The 21,154-nt window shown below is 48.9% G+C and overlaps 2 protein-coding genes and 1 non-coding gene across 4 annotated transcripts in view; 1 reads left to right on the top strand and 2 right to left on the bottom strand.

Moving 5' to 3' along the window:
• The window catches only part of VAC14 (VAC14 component of PIKFYVE complex), a 101,789-nt gene extending 89,001 nt beyond the window's left edge, over positions 1-12,788 (bottom strand). The window contains exons 1-3 of one of the 2 annotated variants that reach the window (XM_036926902.2): positions 12,382-12,788; positions 908-1,058; positions 428-595 (exon numbers count right to left, since the gene is read on the bottom strand). In XM_036926902.2, the coding sequence (XP_036782797.1) occupies positions 428-595; positions 908-1,058; positions 12,382-12,485 (423 nt within the window). In that variant the 5' untranslated portion in view covers positions 12,486-12,788. The remainder of the gene's footprint in view (positions 1-427; positions 596-907; positions 1,059-12,381) is intronic. The other variant, XM_036926900.2, reaches the window with a different exon arrangement.
• TRNAG-GCC (transfer RNA glycine (anticodon GCC)) lies at positions 3,565-3,635 on the top strand. The gene has a single exon. It is a non-coding gene; the product is annotated as a tRNA-Gly (tRNA).
• A 3,501-nt stretch (positions 12,789-16,289) lies between the features above and the next one.
• Positions 16,290-21,154, bottom strand: part of HYDIN (HYDIN axonemal central pair apparatus protein) — a 377,997-nt gene continuing 373,132 nt past the window's right edge. Inside the window, exons 87-88 of the mRNA XM_057493202.1 lie at positions 20,257-20,481; positions 16,290-18,822 (exon numbers count right to left, since the gene is read on the bottom strand). Of these exons, the coding sequence (XP_057349185.1) occupies positions 18,340-18,822; positions 20,257-20,481 (708 nt within the window). The 3' untranslated portion in view covers positions 16,290-18,339. The remainder of the gene's footprint in view (positions 18,823-20,256; positions 20,482-21,154) is intronic.

Genomic DNA, 21,154 nt, shown 5'->3' with positions numbered 1-21,154 from the left:
TGAGGCCAACAGAGGCACTGAGGAGGTGTGCGAAGGACCAAAGCCGTTCCCAGAGCTTCTTCCAGAGCTGATGGGCTAGTGCTCTCCTGCCAGGGAAAATACAGCCTGTGCTACGGGCTCCCCACCTTCACCTCCTGTAAGGGAGCTTAGTGCTTTCCAAACTATGTTTCCCTCCAGTTTGTGGTGGACTGATCCTTTCATAAAACACAATCAAAATGAATTAATAGAGAAATGAAAGAAAAACACACAAATGTAAATATAAGCCCATTACAAAAATTATTACTAGATTGAACAGACAAGTGCCCCTGCTGCCACATGTTTAACCGCTCCTCTTGCGTCTGGGAAAAGGGACCCAGGACCTCAAGGACTTGGAAGGTCAAGTAGACGGGTGGAGTGAGCTCAGCCAGCTGGAGGGAGGAGTGGTCACCTTACTCAGCCCATCAAAGAGCACGTTGAAGTGGGGCAGCACGGCCCCTCGGGCCACCTTGACGATGTTGTAGAGGGCCTCGCAGGCGTAGTAGCGCAGCCTGCTGTCTGCGTCACTGAAGCAGGTCAGCACCGGCTCAATCAGCTCCTTCAGGTACAGCCCTGAGTCCTGCGATGGGGCAGAGAAACAGCTCAGAATGGGCCAGACCGCAGGTCCCCAGCCCCCAGTGCCAGCTCACATCTCAGCTCCCTCATAGATGCTCAAGCCTTTGTATGGGCTGAACTTAAGAGACTTTGCAAGTCAGCCTCCCAGGACAGGGGCCATGGCAGGGATCCAGGCTGCAAGGCTGCAACACCAGCCTCGCTGGTCTTAGCGTGGAGATAATGGAAATAAGCACCAGTCTGCAACACCCTGCTGGGTCTCAGGGGTCAGAGTCAAGGCCACCACCAGTGTATGTGTCCCTCCAGGAGAAAGGCCCACCTTGCCTAGTGCAATGGAGCAGGCGGCCAGGCCGATGAGGCCCCCTTTCCGGCTGTGGGGGTGCTGAGACAGGGCAAACTCCTGAGACAGGGTCTGGATCACATGCTTGATTTGCACGGTGTTGTTCTGGGCCACGAACTCCCGGACCAGCCTGGAGAGAGAGGACAGAGGGGCTGCAGGACAGTGGAATCAGGCTACCCCTGCTGCCAGCTCCAGGGCCTGGGGCTGGGATGAGGGAGGGAGATGACGTTTGGAAAGAGGAATGGGGAGTCAGGCATTTCAGGGTCAGCTTCCCCCAGTTCTGTCGCCGGCTGGGAGGGGCTGGATGGCTGGGTCACGATTATTTCCCTATTCTGGGTCTCAATTTCCCTTTGTATACAACAGAATGAGGAACAGTAGAGCTCTCTCACTTCTGGGAATCTGGGAGAATGCAAGTGAATGACTTTCTGGGGACCAAAGCCTGCAGCGCATTATCAGGTGATCAACTGTCTTGATTCAACACTTGTTCAACCCTCCATTCTTGCACCCAAGAGGGTCTCTGCATCTGTGTCATTATTTCCAGGGATGGTGTTGAATCGGGCCCCAGTTCAATAGGCAAGATCGACACACAGGGAAACTGTAGCAACTTTGCAGAAGTGAGATCACAGAAGCCAGAAAAATGCCATAAGCTAGTAATTTCCTTAGGCCGATTGGGAGGTGCCATGTGAGTCAGATCTTAAAATGACCCACAGGCATTTTCCAGGTCAAGAAAAAGGAAGGCAGGGACTGGCATCCCAGGCGCAAGGAAAGCTGGCTAAAGGCAAGGAGCTCTGAAAAGATGGCTTATTTAGGGAAGCAGGAGGAGCTTGGCATGTGGAAGGAGTGGCTAGGGACAGTTCAAGGCCTGGTGTCTTCCCAGAAGTGGATTTCAGCCGGACCTTGAGGAGGCAGGGAGAGAGAGGGAAACAGAGGTGTTTCAGGCAAGAGGAATGTGTGACCAAGACACAGAGAGGCGACTAGCCAGGCTGGTCTGGGCCCTAAAGAACAGAGGGCTGTGGGAAATCAACCAGGATGCACTGGCTCTGGCATTCCAGCATCGCAGATTTGGGAGAATGGATTTCACATCATGAGTAACAGGGAAGCTTCTTATGGTTTTTGAAGAGCAGCGTTTTGAAGAACGTCTTAAGAGGCTGAGAGATGGATGGGGAGGGGAAGACCCGGTCCATCATCCAGGTGTGACGAACCAGTGTAGCAGCTGAAGGGGTTTTGACGGCAGTCTAGAGATTATGGACTTTTCAAAGGAGTGCCTGGACTCACTGTCTGATCGATTTTTGTCCAGTCATGGCAGGTTCACTGCTTACCTTGTGCATAAATGGGGCTCTCAAGTCAGCTCAAAGAGTTTTAAGGACATTCAAGTCCAATGGGTATCAATTAGTGTGTGCAGTTCCAGCTCAGTGTCAGGAACCAGCTAGGAATTACAGCTGTTCAAAAATAAATGTGCTGTCCTATGAGGCAGTGACAACACCTGCAAAAAAGGTCTTTCAGTTGACATGGCTTAACAAAGATTCAATGCAGCAAGTCCTATGGGGCGGCTATTCTCTGTTGGGTATTATGTGCACAGAAGTGAATAGGCCTGGCTCCTGAGCTGGTTGATGTGGGAGCAGAGACGGGAACCAGGAAGGGGCTGCACAAACAGCCTGTGAGATACCTTTTCCTTTGATCTTTATAGGGTGGATTCCACCAAGCCCACCACCCAGGCTTACAGGTGGAAGCTCAACACCAGTTCCATAGGCCCCAGTCCCAAAACAGTGTAATAAGGCCCAGCAAGGATGGTTCTGTATAAACCTGTCTGGTTTCCGAAACTGGACAAACCAGCCAGGTAAGGCTCAGTAATTGGCCAGAGCACAATTCTGAGGACTAACGTATGCAGCTCCTTGACAAAAGCCCTGCAGATGTGCCAAAGAACAGCTGGAGCACTGGTGGTTCAGTGGTGGAATTCTTGCCTGTCACACAGGAGGCCTGGGTTTGATTCCCGGCCATGGTAGTGTTGTTTTTCTGCTTTTTCCTGGCAGGCTTCCCCTCACAGAGATCCTGGGGTAGAAGCCGGCATCCTCAACCACCACCCTGGCCTGTAGTAGTCAGGGGTGCTATGAATCTCTAACCACACTTCCCTGCTTAGTGAAGGGTAACCACAGCAGCTGGGGCCTCCAGAGAGGCACAACTGGCTGTGAGACCAAGGCCTTCATGCCCCTCACAGGTGAGGGGACTCCTGCTGTGCCCCCCACAGCCTTGGCCAGTCTTCAGCAGAAACTGTGGTGAAACCTGAGAATGGTAAAACAGCTTAACATACATGTGAATGTGGACTGGAAGGACCCACACATCCAAGGGGAGACAAGCCACCCAAAGTCTCAAGGTGCTTTTTGCTACTGAGAAGAAGGGACTTGAGCTCTAGTTTCTCTCCTGAGGTCTGAAGGAGGGCAGATCAACTTCACACACACCTGCCTCCTGCCTTCTCTCTCCTGTTTTGTAGTCTAAGCTCTCTGTCCTTGCAGCTGTACTAATGTGGTGGCACTGGAGCCTGGCTACATATATCTTTAACTCAGCATGTATTGGGGGGTGGGTAGGGAGCTGAAGACTGAGGTTAAAGGGAGGTGCTCAGACAGCTGCTAACAGCTGGAGCATTGGTGGTTCAGTGGTAGAATTCTCGCCTGCCACGCGGGAGGCCCGGGTTCGATTCCCGGCCAATGCAGCAGCAACATTAAAGTTTTTCAATTCTAAGACACTGAATTTAAGATTTCACACTGCCTAAGGAAACTATGAATACAGTCTGAGAACTGTGAATAACCCGTTTCCAGTGTGACTTTTAAACACCCTTGATGAAAATGCAGTTTCTTGAATTCCACAAAGATCTAGAACCTGTGTCCTGTTGTTCTTGAGGAGCCCAGGAAGTGGGGATCACCAAAGCCACTGAGAGCAGCTATGCCCCCCACCACTCCTACCCCAACGGCCTGCCTGGGATCTCTGGCTGCTCACAGTACTCCTGGGGGAAGCCAGGCCACATTTCTGCTGGGTACAAGTTAGAGCAGCACCCGGAGTGAGGGTAGGGACATCCACGAGGCTTCTGTAGGGTCCAAAGATCAGCTCCAGCCCTGCCAACAGCACAGGCCATTTTGGAACCATCTCCTCACCTGTCTCCTTGTTTCAGGTTATAAATGGTCCCTGAGCAACTGATAAGGACACTCTTTCCTGTTTCAGAGCCAGCAGACAGGGTGCATTCCTTGCCCTTGTGGAGCTCTCTGCCAAAGTAGGTGGGAGAGGAAACAAGAAAGTCCTTATGGACTTCCATGCAAGGCGCAGAAAAAAATATCTGAGCAGAGTATAAAGCGAGGAGGGGGCAGGCGAGAAAGAGCATGACTAGCAGCTTTGGTGGGGAGAGAACAGGTGTAGCTTCACAAGAGTCATCATCTGAGAGGGGTTCTAAAGAATGAGTATGTGTTCTTTCTGGAGCTGTTCTGGACAAGGCAGCCCGAAGAGAGGGGAGAGCATGATCACCAGCTCAGGAGAGGCGTCTGGTTTGGCAGAGTGAAGGACGCAGGTGGAGGAGAGGTGGGTGACAGGGCTGGAGAAGCTGCTCCCAGGCATGTGCTTGGGAAAGGGACTGGATTCAACTCTGGTTGCAGTGAGGAGCCACTGAAGGTTAAGCATAATCTGCAGTGAGGGGTGGTATGGATTTTGAGTGGTGTGTAGGGAGCTCTGAAGACTACAAAGGCTTACAGAGACTGACTGGGCAAAGAGTATGAGAAATGGGATTCTAATGTTGGGTTAAAGTTTGCAAGAATAACAGGGCTGGCTGAAGGAAGGAGACAGGCAAGGGACATTGGTGTTCCACTCTGCGACTTTGAAGGCCCAGCAGGACCTTTCACATTTGCTCAACACCAGCTGTTGGGAGGCTTCCAGCACCTTGAACCTGTCAGGGCTCAACTCAGGGCACCCCAGGCCACTGCAAAAATGACAGCCTGTTTGAGTCCTGAGGCCCTGGAACCCCAAATTTCTTTTGTCTGCACCTTTGCACTTAGGGGTAGAACATTCTTCACGTCCAGGGAAACATGACAATCACTGGTTCCCTCTGGAGGGGAAAGCATGAGAACACGCTCTCCCTGACACCATCAGCTCGGTGAGCACTGGGCCTGGTCCAGTGGGCCAGCCTCGGGGCTACAGCAGGAAGAGCTGTCTCACAGATCAAGCCTACCTGGCACTTGGGGGGACAGAAACAGGGCCACACTGACTCTTGCTAGAATCACTGCCCGGCTGCCCGGAATAACCTTTCACTCCAGCCAGACCCACCTTTTTACTGGGCCCAGCTCCTTCCACTCCCTATACACTTCCCACCTGCCCCAGTCCCGGGGAAAGCTCCTGCTTCACTTCCTCTCCAGTCTAGGAAGCTCAAACGCAGCCTCCTCCTTTTCCCGACCATCCTAGAAGTGGTCACTCTTTGGATGCCGGAGGGCTCGGTGACCCTTCATTCTGTGCTCGGCAACGCACTGTGAGCATCTCCCGTTCCTTCTCGTGTACATTTCTATCTCTAGCACCTTGTTAAAGTCCCAAGGACAGCCTGGGGCCATGCTTCTCTGCTCTCCGGTGCCAACCCTCTCTCTGAGTCTAGTGTTCTGCATACAGAAAGTGGGGATCAGTAAACTTTCACCTGGGGATTGGATCTGTGAGGCTGGCAGAGCTGAAGGACAGCACAGGTGTGGGGCAAACATGGGTGAAGCCCCACGCTGCCGTATCAGTGTCACGGGGCGGTCTACTAACCTAAACCTGACCTGCTGGGTTCATCAAGATCCTATTTGGAGGGTCCTATGCCCCTAGTGTTATAATTCAAGTTAGTAAGAGCAAAGGGTACCATTACCAGGGTCCCAAAATGCATAATGAGAAGGGCCCAGGTCAGCAGAGCTGTGGCTGATGGCGAGGGAAAGATGTGGATGCCAGGATGTGACCTGAAGGGCACCTGCTGAGGGGTAAACAAGTGCTCTCACCCCTCTAGGTGCTCCAACACAGCCCCAGTCACCAGGACTTGGCCTCTCCACTTCACAGGGCATGTGCAGGGAGAAAAAGGAGACTACAGAGGGAGGCAGAGGAAGTAGAGTTTAAAATCTGGGTGCCCCCAGTTCCAGGCCTGGTCTCTCTTCAAAGGACCGCACCGTCTCCTCTTTCATCTGCAGGTTGAGAGCCACAGGTGGGGGCATCTGAGGCTGAACTAGTTTTGAAGTTAGTATTTGGCTCAGACACTCTCACGATCACAAATCCCCGGGACCTTCATTGACATAAAGGTCGCAGGCATTACTGTTCTGTGTGCACGAGACGAGAATCTGCTTCTGCCTGGTTTCCTCTATAAAGCACTGAAAACCCTGCCTGACCAAGTGCCCTCTAGAGCCTGCTCAGACCTCCCACCTCACAAGCAAAGGGGTCGCAGGGTGGCAGAAACACCCCCTCCTCAGAAGGCACAACCCCCCCCACTGGCCGACTCCAAGCATGTGGCACAGCCAACAGCTCCAAGTGCCACACTGACCACCCCCTTCCTGAGAGGAGAAGCCACAGACAGGCGGGTACATTTGGAACCATCATCTGCCAAAGGAGAACCCAGGGCCATGGTCTCAGCAACACAGCTACAGCCCCCCACCGGACCGCTCGCCCTCTGTACACAGCCTGGTGACAATGGCCGGCCGCACAATGACTGGTGAGATGCCCACTTCCTAAGCACATCTCTATGCCATGTGTTTTGGCTCTGCCTCAGGATGACCACCTCTGTGGTTACCATTCTCTCATCTGCCAGTTTTGAAACAGCCTCAGGGAAACCAGGTCCCTTTGCCAAGGTCATAGATAATCTGAGTCCCTGATACACCTATGAACCCCATGCCCTTTCACCTGTACCCCAGCGGGCCTGTCTTCCATCTTCTTAAGCCACGTTGGCTGCGAAGTGAGCACACCCAATTTCAGAGGATATTTCCCTCGTGTAGAACTGAGGCCCCACGTGAAACGTGGCTTTCTCGGTACATTTTCCCTCCCTACTCAGAGTGTGGACGTCCCTGCAGCCTTCCTCCACCACACACAGGGAGTACAGATGATGTGTGTACTTGAGATGTTTTGAAATGAAGTTCCAGACCTGGTCTTCTACTGTGAAGGCAGGAAATAAGTTACATTTGCTAAGCACTTACTCTATGTCAGGCAATGTGCAGGACACTTAATATGCATGATCAGATTTAAACGTGAAAATGAACTGGATTAAGTACTACAATAACTGTTTTACAGATGAGGGAAACTGAAGTTCAGAGATGCTTTACCACACAAGGTCATACAACTTAGAGCAGGGAGGTGCAGAAACTGAACCTAGGCTTTTCTGAGTTCAAGATCTAAAATCTTATCCACTATGTTACCTAAGCCCCTCCTCAAATATCATAGCTACCACCTGTAGGATGCACTTCACATTTACCATTGCACTTACTCCCAATCCCATCTCAGTTGGTTGATGTCCAAAGGCCACAGCCGGTAGGTGGCAGAGGCTTTAGCCCCTGCACTCATGCTCCTATGTCTTCAGAGGAGACATCCTTGGCCGTAGGGTGGAGCTAGTAATTTTGGTGACTTTATGTTTTTAGAGAATTAAATAAGATAAGCATGTAACATTATCTGCATTGCACATGTTCATATAACAGTATTGGTGTACAGTCAGCACCAGAAAGACAAACTGGGATCTTACATACACCACACGAGATCACGTTCATTCACTAAATGTTGACTGAACACCTGCTATTCTCCTGGTTCCAGAAATTAAGCCACTGGGTAAGATACATGCCCAGCTGTGGCATCCTGTGTTGTAAAACTTGCAGCATGGACTTGGGGCTGCTGCCTTTTTTTCCCCCTGGAGAGTCCAATTACCCGCCCCAGGTCTCTGTGTCACATGCTGTATCCAGATAGCATACCTGGGCAGCAATTCCCAAAGAGGATCTGGGTAAACATCGCCTCCATCTGTTTTGCTGAGTATTTAAGCTCTACTTGCTCACTAGTGTCCAATAATTGAATGGGAAAAGCAGGACGTCTGCCTCTGAGAAAGGCCAATACCTGTGGCAAAGGCCTCAGAATTAGCTGACAACATATGCCTTGCGTCCACTGGATAAGATCAGTGGAAAAACTATAAAGGAGAAACGAGTCAGGGAGTCGGAGGCAGGTTGGGATCTCGGGTGACAATGTTGTGACCACTTAATGAGTGCTTCCCTCACACTGTAACCGAACACTACAGGCATTATTTGAAAAAACTGGGAACGAATTCACACATCACAAATTTACCCTTTTAACATGTACAAGTCAGTGGTTTTCAGTATGTTCACCAAGTTGTGCAACCATCACCACAATCAATGTAGGCCCATTTTTATCATCCTAAAAAAAAAACCCTGGCCCATTAGTAGTTGCTCCCCAATTTCCCCTAACCCCTTCCTAAGTCCCAGGCAACCACTAATACTTTCTGTTCCTAAATTTGCCGGCTCTAGACATTTCATATAAATGAAATCATACAATACAGGGCCTTTTCCACTAACTTCCTTCACTTAGTTCAATGTTTTCAAAGTGCATTTTCTTAAAGATGGTGAAACTGAGGCACAGAGATGTTAAACTACATGTCACAAACTCAAATGCTTAGGGGGCAGGCCAGGCAGGAGACACAAGTGAGAAGGCCAAGGGAGGTGAGATGGGCTGGGGTGGACTTGCCCATACAGGAAGCAAACCGGGGGGCCAATGTCCGGGGCGGGAGGTCAGGCCCCTAGTCCCCTGTCCCGCTATGTGGGAATGTGGGCCCCACAGAGCCATATCTTCTAACTTCTTAAGAGAAGCCAGAAACCTGAACTTCACTGTGAAATTTCTCAACTGAGGATGCCCTGTGATCCAGGCCAAACCAAACAGGTGGCCAGTCTGTGACACCCGGATTAAGCAATTTGCTGAGGGTCCCACTGCTGATAAAGAGCAGAGAAGGGTGGAATTCTGACCCATATGCCAAAAATGTCTTTAGCCACTGGGTAATCAACAGTGGCTCCCCACAGAGGTGGTGGGCTCCAAAGAGCCAGGTCAAACTCAACAGTTCAACCTTTACCTGATCACGAAGCATCGTCTCCCCCATCTCCTCCACCCACTACCCCACCCCCCACCCCCAAAAGGATGCATCATTCAGGAGCTCTAATCCCACAAGCCCTCCCTTGGCTTTGATGTTCCCAGAGGGCATGGCCTGGGGACCTACGTTTACTGGTTTTTAGAACTCAAAAGTTCAGGAGCACTAGAGACTTGACCCTGAGCCCACCAGGTCGGCATGAAGGGCATGTCTCCGCAGCCTGCAATGAGGCTGGGCTCCTGCAGCAGAGCGAGCATCCGCTGTATTTATCAGAGCGCCTGCTGACATTTCTCTCCCACACTAGACTCTTCTGGAGAGCAGAGCCTGGGGGCTCACCTGCCTTTTTGTCAGGACTGATCAATGACTATAGCCCCTGACACTAAAAGCCAAAAAAACTTGAAAACAACATTTAAAAATCTTAGCTGAAGTGCCTTATCCTACACAAAATTGTGTGGGCACATAGGAGTGAGGCTGTGGGGAACTGTGCACAACCGGCTCACACATTTAGCTATCAGATCCTGGTTACTTACAGCCTGGTCTTGAGATATGAGAGTGCAGGGGTCCCTCAGTTGAGCCAAGCATCCTTATTTCTGTATTTTTAGTGTCTGAGAGGCCTGTCATCAAGACAAAACACCCTCCTCTTATTAGGAATTTTAATCCCTCCTTGAAACACCACAGGCAGAACTGGCCCTGTCACCTGAGCAGATGTACTCTGTAAAACTGAAAGTGGCAGTTTAAAACAACCATGGAGGTATTCAAGTATGAAATTTCTTTCATTAAATATACAGTCTGTTTTTGGTAGGGAAAACCATTTGTTGCAGTGGAGAAGCCTTCTGAGACAGAAGAACCTGGGTTTTTCATCCAGGTTCTAAATGTGAAACCTTGAGAAGATTACCTAACCTCAAGGAGCCTCTGTTTCCTCATCTGTGAAATGGGTAACACTACCTAGCTCGTAGTGCAACTGTGCAAAATAAATGAGACAAGGGAAACAAGGGGGAAGTGTCTCTATCTTCCTCCTCACAAATCGGGCGGACAGCACTTTACACGAGATCATTTAAAAAAAGATCACTGTTATGAACTGAATTGTGTCCCTGACCCCCTGATTCATATGTTGAAGTCCTCAACCCCACCATGACTGTATTTGGAGAAACAGCCTATATGGGGGTAATTAAGGAAATTGACTGTAGGGTCTCTGAGGCCAGTGCTTCTCCAACTTCAATGTGCACACACACCACCGAGAGATATGGCTGAATTGCAGATTCTAATCCACAGGTTTGGAGTGAAGCTGGAGAATCTCTTGTAACAAACCCCTGCGTGATCCTGATGCTGCTAGTCTGTGGGCTGTACTCTTTGAGTTGCAGTGTCCTTAGACTGCAATGTTATTTCCCCACCAAAAATGTTTGATAATTCATTTAGACACCAATTGTCAAATGCCACCAGGCACTGCGCCAAGTGCTGAGGGTAAATAAAACAGGGTCTCTGCTCTTATGGAGTTCACAGACCAGTTAAGGCCTTAGGGTTTTTTCTGAATTCCACTAACCCATGGCCATGCTGAATGCAAAATGAACCTCATTGAAGACAAAACCCACAGAAAACAGCTTGCATAGTGAAAGGACTTATACAGGTCCTGCTGGAGGCAACAATAATGCTGAGATGATTATTTCTATATTTAAGGACTCAACAGATGACTCATGCTATGATAAAACCAGACAGAGAAGTGGAGTGGGTGATGGACAAGACTGCGTGTCCACGTAGCTTCAAAGTCAGTAAAACTCATGGACGTGGGGCCACATGTATACATCAGCTCGGGGTCTCCTACTCAGTACAGCACTACTCATCATTAAGACTTCCTAGCATCAGTGAGAGCAAGGGTATCAGCAAGGAGCAGTATGGAAAGAGAGCAGTCAGGAAAGCTGTGCTTGATGAGAGACGCAGCTAGGTGGTTTTGGATATACTGAACATTAGACTGAATGGGAGGGACCTCTTAGCAAAGTCCAAACCCTTTAGTTGATGAGTTTTAACTCAAGCAGTTAAGGTAGTAGTTCTCAATTGGGGTGATTTGCATCCCAAGAGGACATCTGAAAATGTCGGGAGACACTCTGGGTTGTTACAACTGATGGAGGGCTAGTGGGCAGAGACCAGGGATGCTGCTAAAAACCCTATAATGCCCAGGACAGCCCATCACAACCAAGAATGATCTGTTCCAAAATGTCAATAGTGCTGATGTTAAGAAACCTTGAGGTAAGGAATTTGCCCAAGGCCAAAGAATGAGTGCCACACCAGGGACGAGACTACAGCTGCTCAACAGAGCTTTCCAGCAATGGCCATGTTCTAAAATCCACACTGTCCAGCATGGCAGCCAATAGCTGCATGTGGCTACTGAACACTTGCAATATGGGATAGTGAGACCAAGGAACTGAACTTAATATTTTTATTTCATCTTTAACAATTTAAATGTACACAGTCACACGTGGCCAGCGACTACCCTACTGGACAGGGCAGAAATACGATCCGTATCGCCTCTCAGACTGGCTTTTCTCCAGTTTCACAGCTTACTTCTTCGCATCTTCTGAAATCACCCACCCACCTGACTTGATCATAAAGATTTAACTGTAAAAAATATAAATGTAAAATAATGGGAGAAAAATCTCAGTAAAATATTCCAGTGAAACACTGTATTTTGTACACTGGGAAATAAAGCAAAATATTAGACCATGGTTACATATACATGTAATAAGACTGCAGAAGCCAAGAAAGGTCGGATTATTCCTACTTTCACTTCCAGGGAAGGGTGATATGACAGAGATAAAACAAATAGTCCTCTAAGCCTTGAGATTTTGAGGTTACGAGTAAATTTCTCCACTTGGTCACTTAACAGTCACTTCTCAGAAGCTGGGTAAGAGATGAGGCAGGTCAACATCACTACCAAATTCTCACGGTTCCTACCTCTCTCCCATCACAGAGGCCACTCTCTGATTTACTGGTTTTGATGGAGACCACAACGAGGACGCACCATGTGCTAGGCACTGTGCTAAGCCCTGCATACATTATGTCGATTCACGCTCACTGCAGCCCTAGAATTACACATACAATTATGTCACTTCATACTCAAGGCAGCCCCAAGAGATTAATGAACTTGGCTGAAGTCACGCAGCCAGTCAGAAGCAACGCTGGGACTCCCAATCTCCGCTCTAAAGCACTGCGACAAGGGCCTGAAACCTGGAGAAGTAATACTGGCTGGGAAGGCATGGGGAGGCCCCCCGCTGCGCGGGGACCCAGCACAGCTAGAGCGGGGTCCCGGCTCCGCTCCCCAGTCCCAACCCCGGGTGCCGGCCGCTCTTACTTCTCGATCTCCAGCGCTGCCACCTTCCGCTTTTCGTAGAGCTTGTCATTCAGAGCGCGCACGATGTTGGGTGTAAGCGGCGCGAGGTCCTTCTCGGGATTCATGGTGGCAGGTCGGGGCGCTCCCCAGAGCCCCGCTCCTCAGCCCGCGGCTGCCCGGGCCGCGCCGGGACCAGGGGAGTCTGCGGCTCCGCGCTGCCTCCGGCGCCGGCTCATGGACCACGCCGCCCGGGGCCCGCCAGCCTCGCTCGGCCGCCGCGTGCAGCCTCGGAACCCGGGCCTGGACCCCGCCCCTGCACACCTGCCTCTGGCCGCACAAAAGCTCACGCGAGCTGCTTCAGACCGGCACCGGCGGAGCTCAGGAAGTAGCGGCCATGTTACTCGGATCACGTGACCACACAGCAGCTTCCGCCTTCCGCCGCGAGTCCCCGCCCCTGATAGCCCCGCCCCTCTCAGGGCCGCAGTTGAAGTGGCCACGCCCCCCCACAAGGCTCCTCCTCCTCTCTCCGCCTTCAGCCGCGCACCTCTGGAGTCCTATTGGGGAGGCGCTTCGCGGGGCCAGTATTGTAGGCCCTCAGGCTTGGCGCTTGGTGGGCTTCTGTAGACGCTCAGGAGAACGAAGGGGTCTTTGGAGGCTGACTCAGCATAATTTATTCAATACTAACCGAATCCTCTAGTTCATTTACTACTTAGTCACCAATTTCTCACATGCTAGTGTTTCCCAAATTGGAGTAACACCAATATGATTTTTGCCATATCCTAGCCACTAGTACTATTATTAAAAAAATACTTTTCTCAAATCAATTCACTTAAAATAATCTTAAATTCCTATTTAGCCTTGCTTATGTCCTAAAATCATAGGTGTGAATAGTTATATATTTTTCTAAAACACATAAATTCTCAATTAGGAGCAGTACTACCTGTCTACCACCTAAAATCTTAGGTACTAACAGTGGCTGTCAACCCACTATCTGGGGCCTGGGATGTGTTTACCATGCCCTGGTGCCTTGCCCTGCTGGGGTACAGACAGCAGATGCCCCAAATCTAACGAGTGCAGGTCTCCAGATGGTTCCACTGTAATGCAGACTCTTCAAGTGCATTGAGTCTCACACTAAAAGGTGGAACAGAAATTGAAGCCATGGGGTCAAATTTTAAAAAGCACTTGATGGATATAGTGTGATTAGAGATAAGTAATAGGGAAATGCATCAGAGTTCCTTATGGTAAGCTTCCATAGTGGACAGGGACTTAGGACAGGGCCTAGACCACCGTGGAGCCCAGTGAGCATTAGCACTTCACGGTACTTTTCACTGAGTGAAAAGTATGCATGTAAAGTTGTTAACAATCTTGAAAATGGAGCATTATCCTCAATCCATAGATCATAATCTGTGGGACACAACAAGTAAGGGGCTGTGGTAGACAATAGTCTCAGATGGCCCTCAGGATTGCCGTAGGTACATACCTTGTATATTTCTCCTCCCCTCCCGGTGAGTGTGAACAAGACATGTAATATAATCAACTGTCACTCTAACAAATATTATATTATGTTATATAGCAGATGGGATTTTGAAGATATAATTAAGGTCCCTAATCAGTTGACTCTAAGTTAATAAAAAGCAAGATTATCCTGAGTGGGTCTGACCTAATCAGGTGAGGTTTTAAAAGAAGTTAGAAGAAATTTGAAGACGGAGAGGGCTTCTGGACTTAAACAGAGAACTCTCTATATGGACCACCTTGTAAAGATCTTGTGGTGGTCTTTAGGGTTGAGAGTTGTCCCTGTCATCAGTTGCCAAGAAAATGGGGACTTCAGTCCTACAGACACAGGGAAATGAATTCAGCACATGAGGGAGTTGGAAACGCATCTTCCCCTAGCTGAACCTCCAGATGTGGGTGCAGCTGGCTGGCATCTTGATTTCAGCCTGTGGGACCCTGAGCCAAGAATCCTGTTCAATCCATTCTGGACTCCTGACCCATGGAAACCCATGGAGACCCATGAGATAAGAAATTTGTGTTGTTTTAAGCTGTTAAGTTTGTGGTAATTAGTTATGCAGCCATAGAAAACAAATATAGAAACTATCCCCAAACTCAGTAAGTCATGTAGGAATTGTGTCTAGGAAAAATCTGTAAAAAATGTGTTTTCCTTTTGTAAATCTGGGAGAGGAAATCCTGGGGCAAAATACCTCTAAAACTGAAATCAGTCAAAGGGAGAAATAAAGTTTAAAGCCCGTTTATTGTTTACAAACTGCAGTTCAGGGCCGTCTCTCTCCTGCTCAGGCAGAGGCAAGCAAGGGCCTCTCCCTGACCTCTCAGGTACAGATAAGCCCTCGGTTGCCCAGGTAATTACCCATTGATATGGAGATAAACAGCTCTCTACCCCTGAGTAATGCCTATTAATATGCAAATACACTAGCCAGGTGAGATATTCTGGAAATATTACAATTTTACCCACACCTTTACCGGTGGGTTTTTCACAGCTTTAAAAACCTTTGCCAACACTATCTGATGAATGAAAGTGAATGCACCAACGATCTGAAAACTGCCCCAAATATAGATTCGTCTCCAGAGAAAATGTGTTGCTTAATAGTTTCCTCCTCTTATTGATATAAAGTAGCACTGATACGGACATTTCTAAATGTCTTGCAATGTTATGCTTTTAGGACTTTGATGATATTTAATGTTGAACATATCTGGACTCATATCTAATATAATATTTCATCTGTTTCCTTTAGTTGTTTGGCTTTTTCTTAAAAGGTGAACTGAATTTCCCAAGGGTTATAATGTGAATCAGTTTTTAATCATTGAAACAGCAAAGGACTATTTTCTCTCACGATCACATTCTGGACGAAGTTGCAAGAAACCAGTTTCTTAGTCAATGTCTGAACCAATGCTTTGTCCTACCTTTAGTTCAGAAGTTCCTGTAAAGAAGTGGTTTCTTTGATCTGATATCTTAGAAAATGCCAATTAGTTAAGGTTATTTATATACACTTGGACTGGCAGGGGTGCTGAGAATAAAGTCCAAGGGCTACCATTACCTTCTCTACTGTCCTCACTTCTTCTCTGACTTCTAATGGCCAGTCCTGGCCAGGCCTGCCATGCTCAGACTCTTGTAGACTAGTAGAAAATTGATTCTTCTGGTTGCGAACTGGCCAGTTTCACAGTTGTAACTAATCTGCATCTCTGTGATGGCTGATACATAACTTATGGACATTGTAGCAAGAGGATGCCGGTGACACTGTCAAAAACTGTACCTAAATCTCAAACTGGGCAAAGCAGTTTCTCTAACAACAATGTAGTTTTGTTGAAGTTTCAGGGCAACATATTGAAGGTATAAGAGGCTTGGGAAATTCCACGCTTGGAATTTTTTGAGATTTGGCAGATCCTCATGATGTTACAGCATCATTACCTCTGACCTGAGGCATGTCTCCCCGCCAAAGAAATGGTTAGACTTAAGATGCCATACTCACCAGGGCCTCTGCGTCGGATGTCAGAGGGCCCCATTCACACCATTTCTGTGCACAATGCTCCGTGGAGCTGTGGCATCTGGTGGCCCTGAAGTTTACTGAACACCCCCACGCTGCCCCCAGTGAGATGTCTCCTGGTCTGCTCTGCTGGGAATGTGTTCTTTCAAAGCTAACTTCCACTAGCTTGTGTCAGCATGCTCATTTTCACCAAGCCTCTCCCCCAGCCGTTGAACTGCTTTGCCATTTCAAATTTGCCAGTATGAAAGGATTTTGTTATTGTCTGAGGGCAAGGAAGCATGAGAACCCCCCAAGGGAAGATCTGTACCCCATCTCAATTTATCCTGGAGGCAGTTCGTCCTGGGGCAAGTCTGGCCCCTGGTCTTAGGGAGAAGGGTCTGCCTGCTGTCTGGGCTTGTGAGGCTTTGGGCTATGGCGTCAGTAGGCTATGGCGTCAGTAGCTTGGGGGCTGGAGCAGGGCTGAGGTAGGGGGAATTGCCCTTGGCCACCTGAAGGCACCATTTTGCCGGCGGTGATAACGGGGAGTGACTAGTTTGTAGGAGCCTGTGTCTGAGGTGGTGGCTGGGAGCCCTCTAGACTCAAGGGAACATATCAAAGTGCTGACCTTCGTGACAGAGGAATCTCTGAGTCTCACCATACTTTGACAGCTGGTGTTTCGGTCAACTTTCACACAGCTTCCTCTGTCTTTCTTTACTCTTCTCAATCACTTGTAACACTAGGTTTAAAACTCCTGAAAGGAGTGCCCCCTTTAGAAGAACGTGGTGGTGGGCAATTGCTTCCCTACGCGCGGTTGCGCCTCTGGTGAGTGGGCGGGAGGAGAGCCGATTCCACCAAGTAACCACGCCGAGCTGTTGCGACTCCTCTCTACCGTCTAATGAAGAGCTTTGGGGCCAGAGCTTGAACTGAAGTGCCCGTTCTGCCAGTGGTCTGTAAGCAGCGACTCGCGGCAATTTGCCCGCCATCCCGCGGCGATGTGATTAATATGCAGATTATGATTCAGCAGGTCTGGGGCGGGGCCTGAGATCCTGCATTCCTAACAGTTCCCAGCAGCGGCCGCTGCTTCTGCGAGGAGGCTTCACCTTCAAAACTGTGCTGAGCCCAGTGCGGTCCTCAGATCACCAGCAAGGCCTCGCCGCCGGGAACTTGGCAGCCATGCAAATTCTCGAGCCCACACAGAGCTACTAAATCAGACTGTCTGAGGATGGGGCCCGGCAGTCTGTGGGTTAGCAAGCCACCTGGGTGATTCTGATAGATATGAAAATTTGAGAACCACAGGTTTATGCAGACTCTGTATTTGCTAGTCAGCACGTGCTTGTTCATTTCTGCATCCTTTCAGACTGCATAGTGCGTTCTTTGCTCATTTAACCACTGGAGCAACCTGTCATCTAGTTCTTTGCCTTTATGCCCATTAGCAGCACCTTTAAGGGTTACAAAACCAAACTGTCTTAAATGTAGGTCTGCAAGTATTTTAGGAAAAATTTCGTCTGGTACTAGCTGTGTGTAGAGTGTACTGAGCTGAGGGTTGTGGGGAGGTAAAAAAGAAGTAGAAGATTCTCTCCATTAAAAAACACCTCTAATAGCTCTAAGGGTTTGTTAAAAAATGCAGATTGCTGGGCCACACCTCTGCAGGTTCTGCCCGAGAAAATCTGCATTTCGAATAAATTCCCAGGTGCTGTTGTTGCCGTGGTCCAAGGATTGTTTTTGAGAACCACTTCTTTGGAGCATTCATTTCCAAATGGCCATTTCTTTCACAACTCCTCCTCCCTGCAGGGCAGGTAGGCTGTAGGGGCTGAGAAGGGGGCAGGAGCTGAGGCAGGGGATCTGATCTACAGGCTGATCGCAGTGCACAGGGCTGGGGGTGGGGGTGAGGACCCGGGGTCTCACGTAGCTTTTCTCCAGGACCTGGCCTTCCGCGAGCACCTTCTGTGGGGAACAGTAGTGGGATTCAGAGATGGAGGAAGCATCGTGGTCCCTGTTGCTGCAATGACTGCCCTAATGTCATTAATGCTCATCACTTTGAAAATAGTGACTTATTTGGCTTTTATATGAAAGCAGAATGAAATACCCCATCAAGGTAGTCATGTCTAAGGGCTCTTTCAGCCATTACAGGTTCTGAAAAGGAACTGTGGCGCCCTGGCATCATGCACTGCTTGGTGCTGTGCGGCAGAAAGGGGATGTTTACTTAGTACTTGAGCTCTGGGGTTATGTTAAGAAACTAAATTCAGAGACTTGTCCTTGTGAAGTAAAATATAGCTGTATTATTTGTAGTTACCATGTTTAACATGGGATATATATATATGTTTCATATAATCTTTGGAATACATATAATATGGATATCAGTGTCTCTGTAATTGAGTGAGGAAGATAAAACAATACCATTAGAATTCTGATTGTTTTCTCTATTCTTTGACAGGCTAGAACAATACACAGGTATTAAAGTGGAGGAGATGGCTTTTCCCTCATGCAGCTGACCCGGTTACCACTACGGGGTGATCCCCTTCAGATAGTAAACCCATTTAATTGCTGTTTCGCTGCCTTGGCCGGGAGGGCAGGCCACAATCAGCTTGCTGGTGATGGGTGTTTTGCTGCCCGACGGGTTTCCTTCAAAGTGGACTGTGATGTTGTTGATCTTCTTGGGCCGCACAGAGTCTACAGCGCGCACGGAGAAGGCGGGGTTCTCCACCGTGAAGGAGAAGGTGGCCGTATGGGAGAAAACATTCTTGAAGGGGATGATTATGCTGTGCCCAGCTCGGATCAGGAGGGGACCTTGGGGCTTGGGGGGCAGAGCCATTCCGAAGAGGGGGATGAGGTACTCCCCGCCTGAAAGCGAAGACAGGATCAGGATGCCCTTGGTCTCACCCAGGTGGCTGGGCTCAAAGTAGACTTCCACACTGACTTCGGTGCCTCCCTGAGCCCCTGGGGCTGCATTAATGGCCTTTTCCGTGTGGAAGTCTGGACAGTCGGTCTGAAAGGGGAACAAATGCACTCAGCTCACACGAGGCCCTGAAGAGCATACCGCAGCCCAGGTCCGCCCCAGCCCCTGCGCTCTTGGGTGTTAGGCTGCCCACATTTGTGTGAGGTCAGCCAGGTTATAAAAAGGCCCTGCCCTTATAACCCCCTTGAAGAGTAGGTATTACTAATTATTACCCCTATTTTACTACAAAGAAACTGAGGCCAAGAGGTATTAAATAACTTGCCCAGGCACACAGCTGGATTATGTGGGCATGGCAGACAATGGAGTCCCCGGGTCCAGCTCTCCCTTCCTGCCATGCACATGGAAGACTGGACATTCTGGCTCCTCATGGATGGTGGGACTAGTTCTGGACAATTAATCATGAGCAGAAGGTGTCATTTCCACAGCAGAGCATTCATTTGCCCATGCAAGTCCCTTGGGGTCTTTTCGCCCCTCTGGTACTTTGACTGGAAACGTTTGGGATGGTGGTTGCCCTTCAGCCTGAATCCCCAAGTGGCTATGAAGAGCAGAGCTCCCTGCTGACCCTCACTGGATTGACAGCACAGATGAGAGACATACCTTTGTTGTTTTAAGCCACCAAGATATCCAGGCTGTTTGTTACTACAACATAACCTAGCTTCTCCTGACTGACGTGACTGGTCAAGAACCTATGCCCTTTGACTGTAGCCATGGGACTGCTGGTGTTAGCTGGGCACATGGCCATCTATGTGGGGGCTACACGTCTCCCCTTGCAGCTGTGTCCCTGGAAGCCATCTTGGTCCCTGTGGATCAAAGTAACTCTCTACAGGGGGAAGAGCATCAGCATAGAAGGAGTCTGGGTGCCCGATTACCATTCCAGCTCAAACTGCTTGTGCCCACACTGTTATCTGAAGGAGGAATAAATTTCTATTTTGTTATTTTGGGTTTCTGTTTCTGTAGTTAAACCTATATTCCAACTGATACAATAGATCACACATATGAGCATTTCCTATGAGCAAGGCTCTATGAAAATGGCTTTACATACATATCTTAAAATCCTCACAGAAATCCTGGGAGGTTGAGGTATTATTGCTGTTTATAGATAAGCTTAGAGAATTTTAGTAAATTATTCATACAAAGAGTAAATGGAGAAACCAGGATTCAAATCCAGGTCTGCTGGATTCTGCTATCTTCATGACCATTAAGCTCTATGGTCTCCCTCTGTTGAGTACTGGGCCTGCTTTGGGAGGCAAAACTTGCCCCACCCCTGCCCCAGCTTGCTAAGACAGGAAGTCTGTAAGGAAGAACCCAGACCTGGCACGGTGTGTTTCCGGCTGGGAGTTCCCAGGCTAGATGAAGCACCTCTCTGAGCTTCACATTTTTGCACCCACTGTGTCCTCCTCCCATTATTTTTGAGCTCAGACTTCTGGCTAGGGAAGGGCAGAGGGTGGGGCAGGGGCTGCTCACCCTGCAGTAGTATTCTGTCCTCTGCCGTGTATAATTGGTGAACTTGGCAAAGATGGTCTGGCCACTGCCCAGAACAGTCTGGAAGTGGATGGGCTTTTCAGGCAGGGCTGGCAAGGCCTTCAACTTGAGCTCATATAGGTAGTAACCCAAATCATTGTTGTGCATTGTTAGTCTCCCAAAGGTTTCTCCGGCTCTCAAAGGCTGGAATTCAAAGGAGAAAATGCCCTGCAAGAGAAGACAGAGGCTTTGGTGATGCTGGAAGTCCCACCAACCCTCTGTCACCCTGTGACCTCAGAGCAGCTTGGTGGCAGAAAGGGTGATTCACAAGCAAACGCTCACACCAATCTTGAGCCTGTGGCACCTCTGTCCAAACCAGCCCACGTTCCCTCCCCTGCACCCCTTCTAGCTTTCCAGGTATTTCTATATCTGGAATCTCTTCAAATAAAAAAATAGGTATTGGATCCTCTCTTAAGAAGCGTGCTAATAGACAGGGGGTGGGTGCTGGGAGCAGGAGGCTGAAGGGCAGCAGCCAATCTCACAACTGTTTCCTGGGTTCTGCTTTCATTTAGGGGAGGTTTTCTTCTTCTTTCATTGTCAACCATAGCAAAACAAAACAATGACCAAAGAGTATTGGTTGTAATAGCAAAAGAAGGGAAACAATTCAAATGCATCAGCACTGAGAGACTGATGAAATGATTGATTAGCCACATCTATGGAATATTATGCAGCCATTAAAAAGTCAGAGGCAGAGCTATTAGCCCTGATCTAACAGGTATTGATGACTTTGTAAGTGAAAGAAAGGAGGTTCCAGAAATATATATAAAGCATGAGCTCATTTTTGTGACATGCAAGGATACGTTATGTCAATGTATGTATAGAAAAGAGATAGCAAAGATAA

This window comes from Manis pentadactyla, chromosome 15 (genome assembly GCF_030020395.1).
Source record: "Manis pentadactyla isolate mManPen7 chromosome 15, mManPen7.hap1, whole genome shotgun sequence".
NCBI lineage: Eukaryota > Metazoa > Chordata > Mammalia > Pholidota > Manidae > Manis > Manis pentadactyla.
This window is presented reverse-complemented; position numbering and strand designations above follow the sequence as displayed.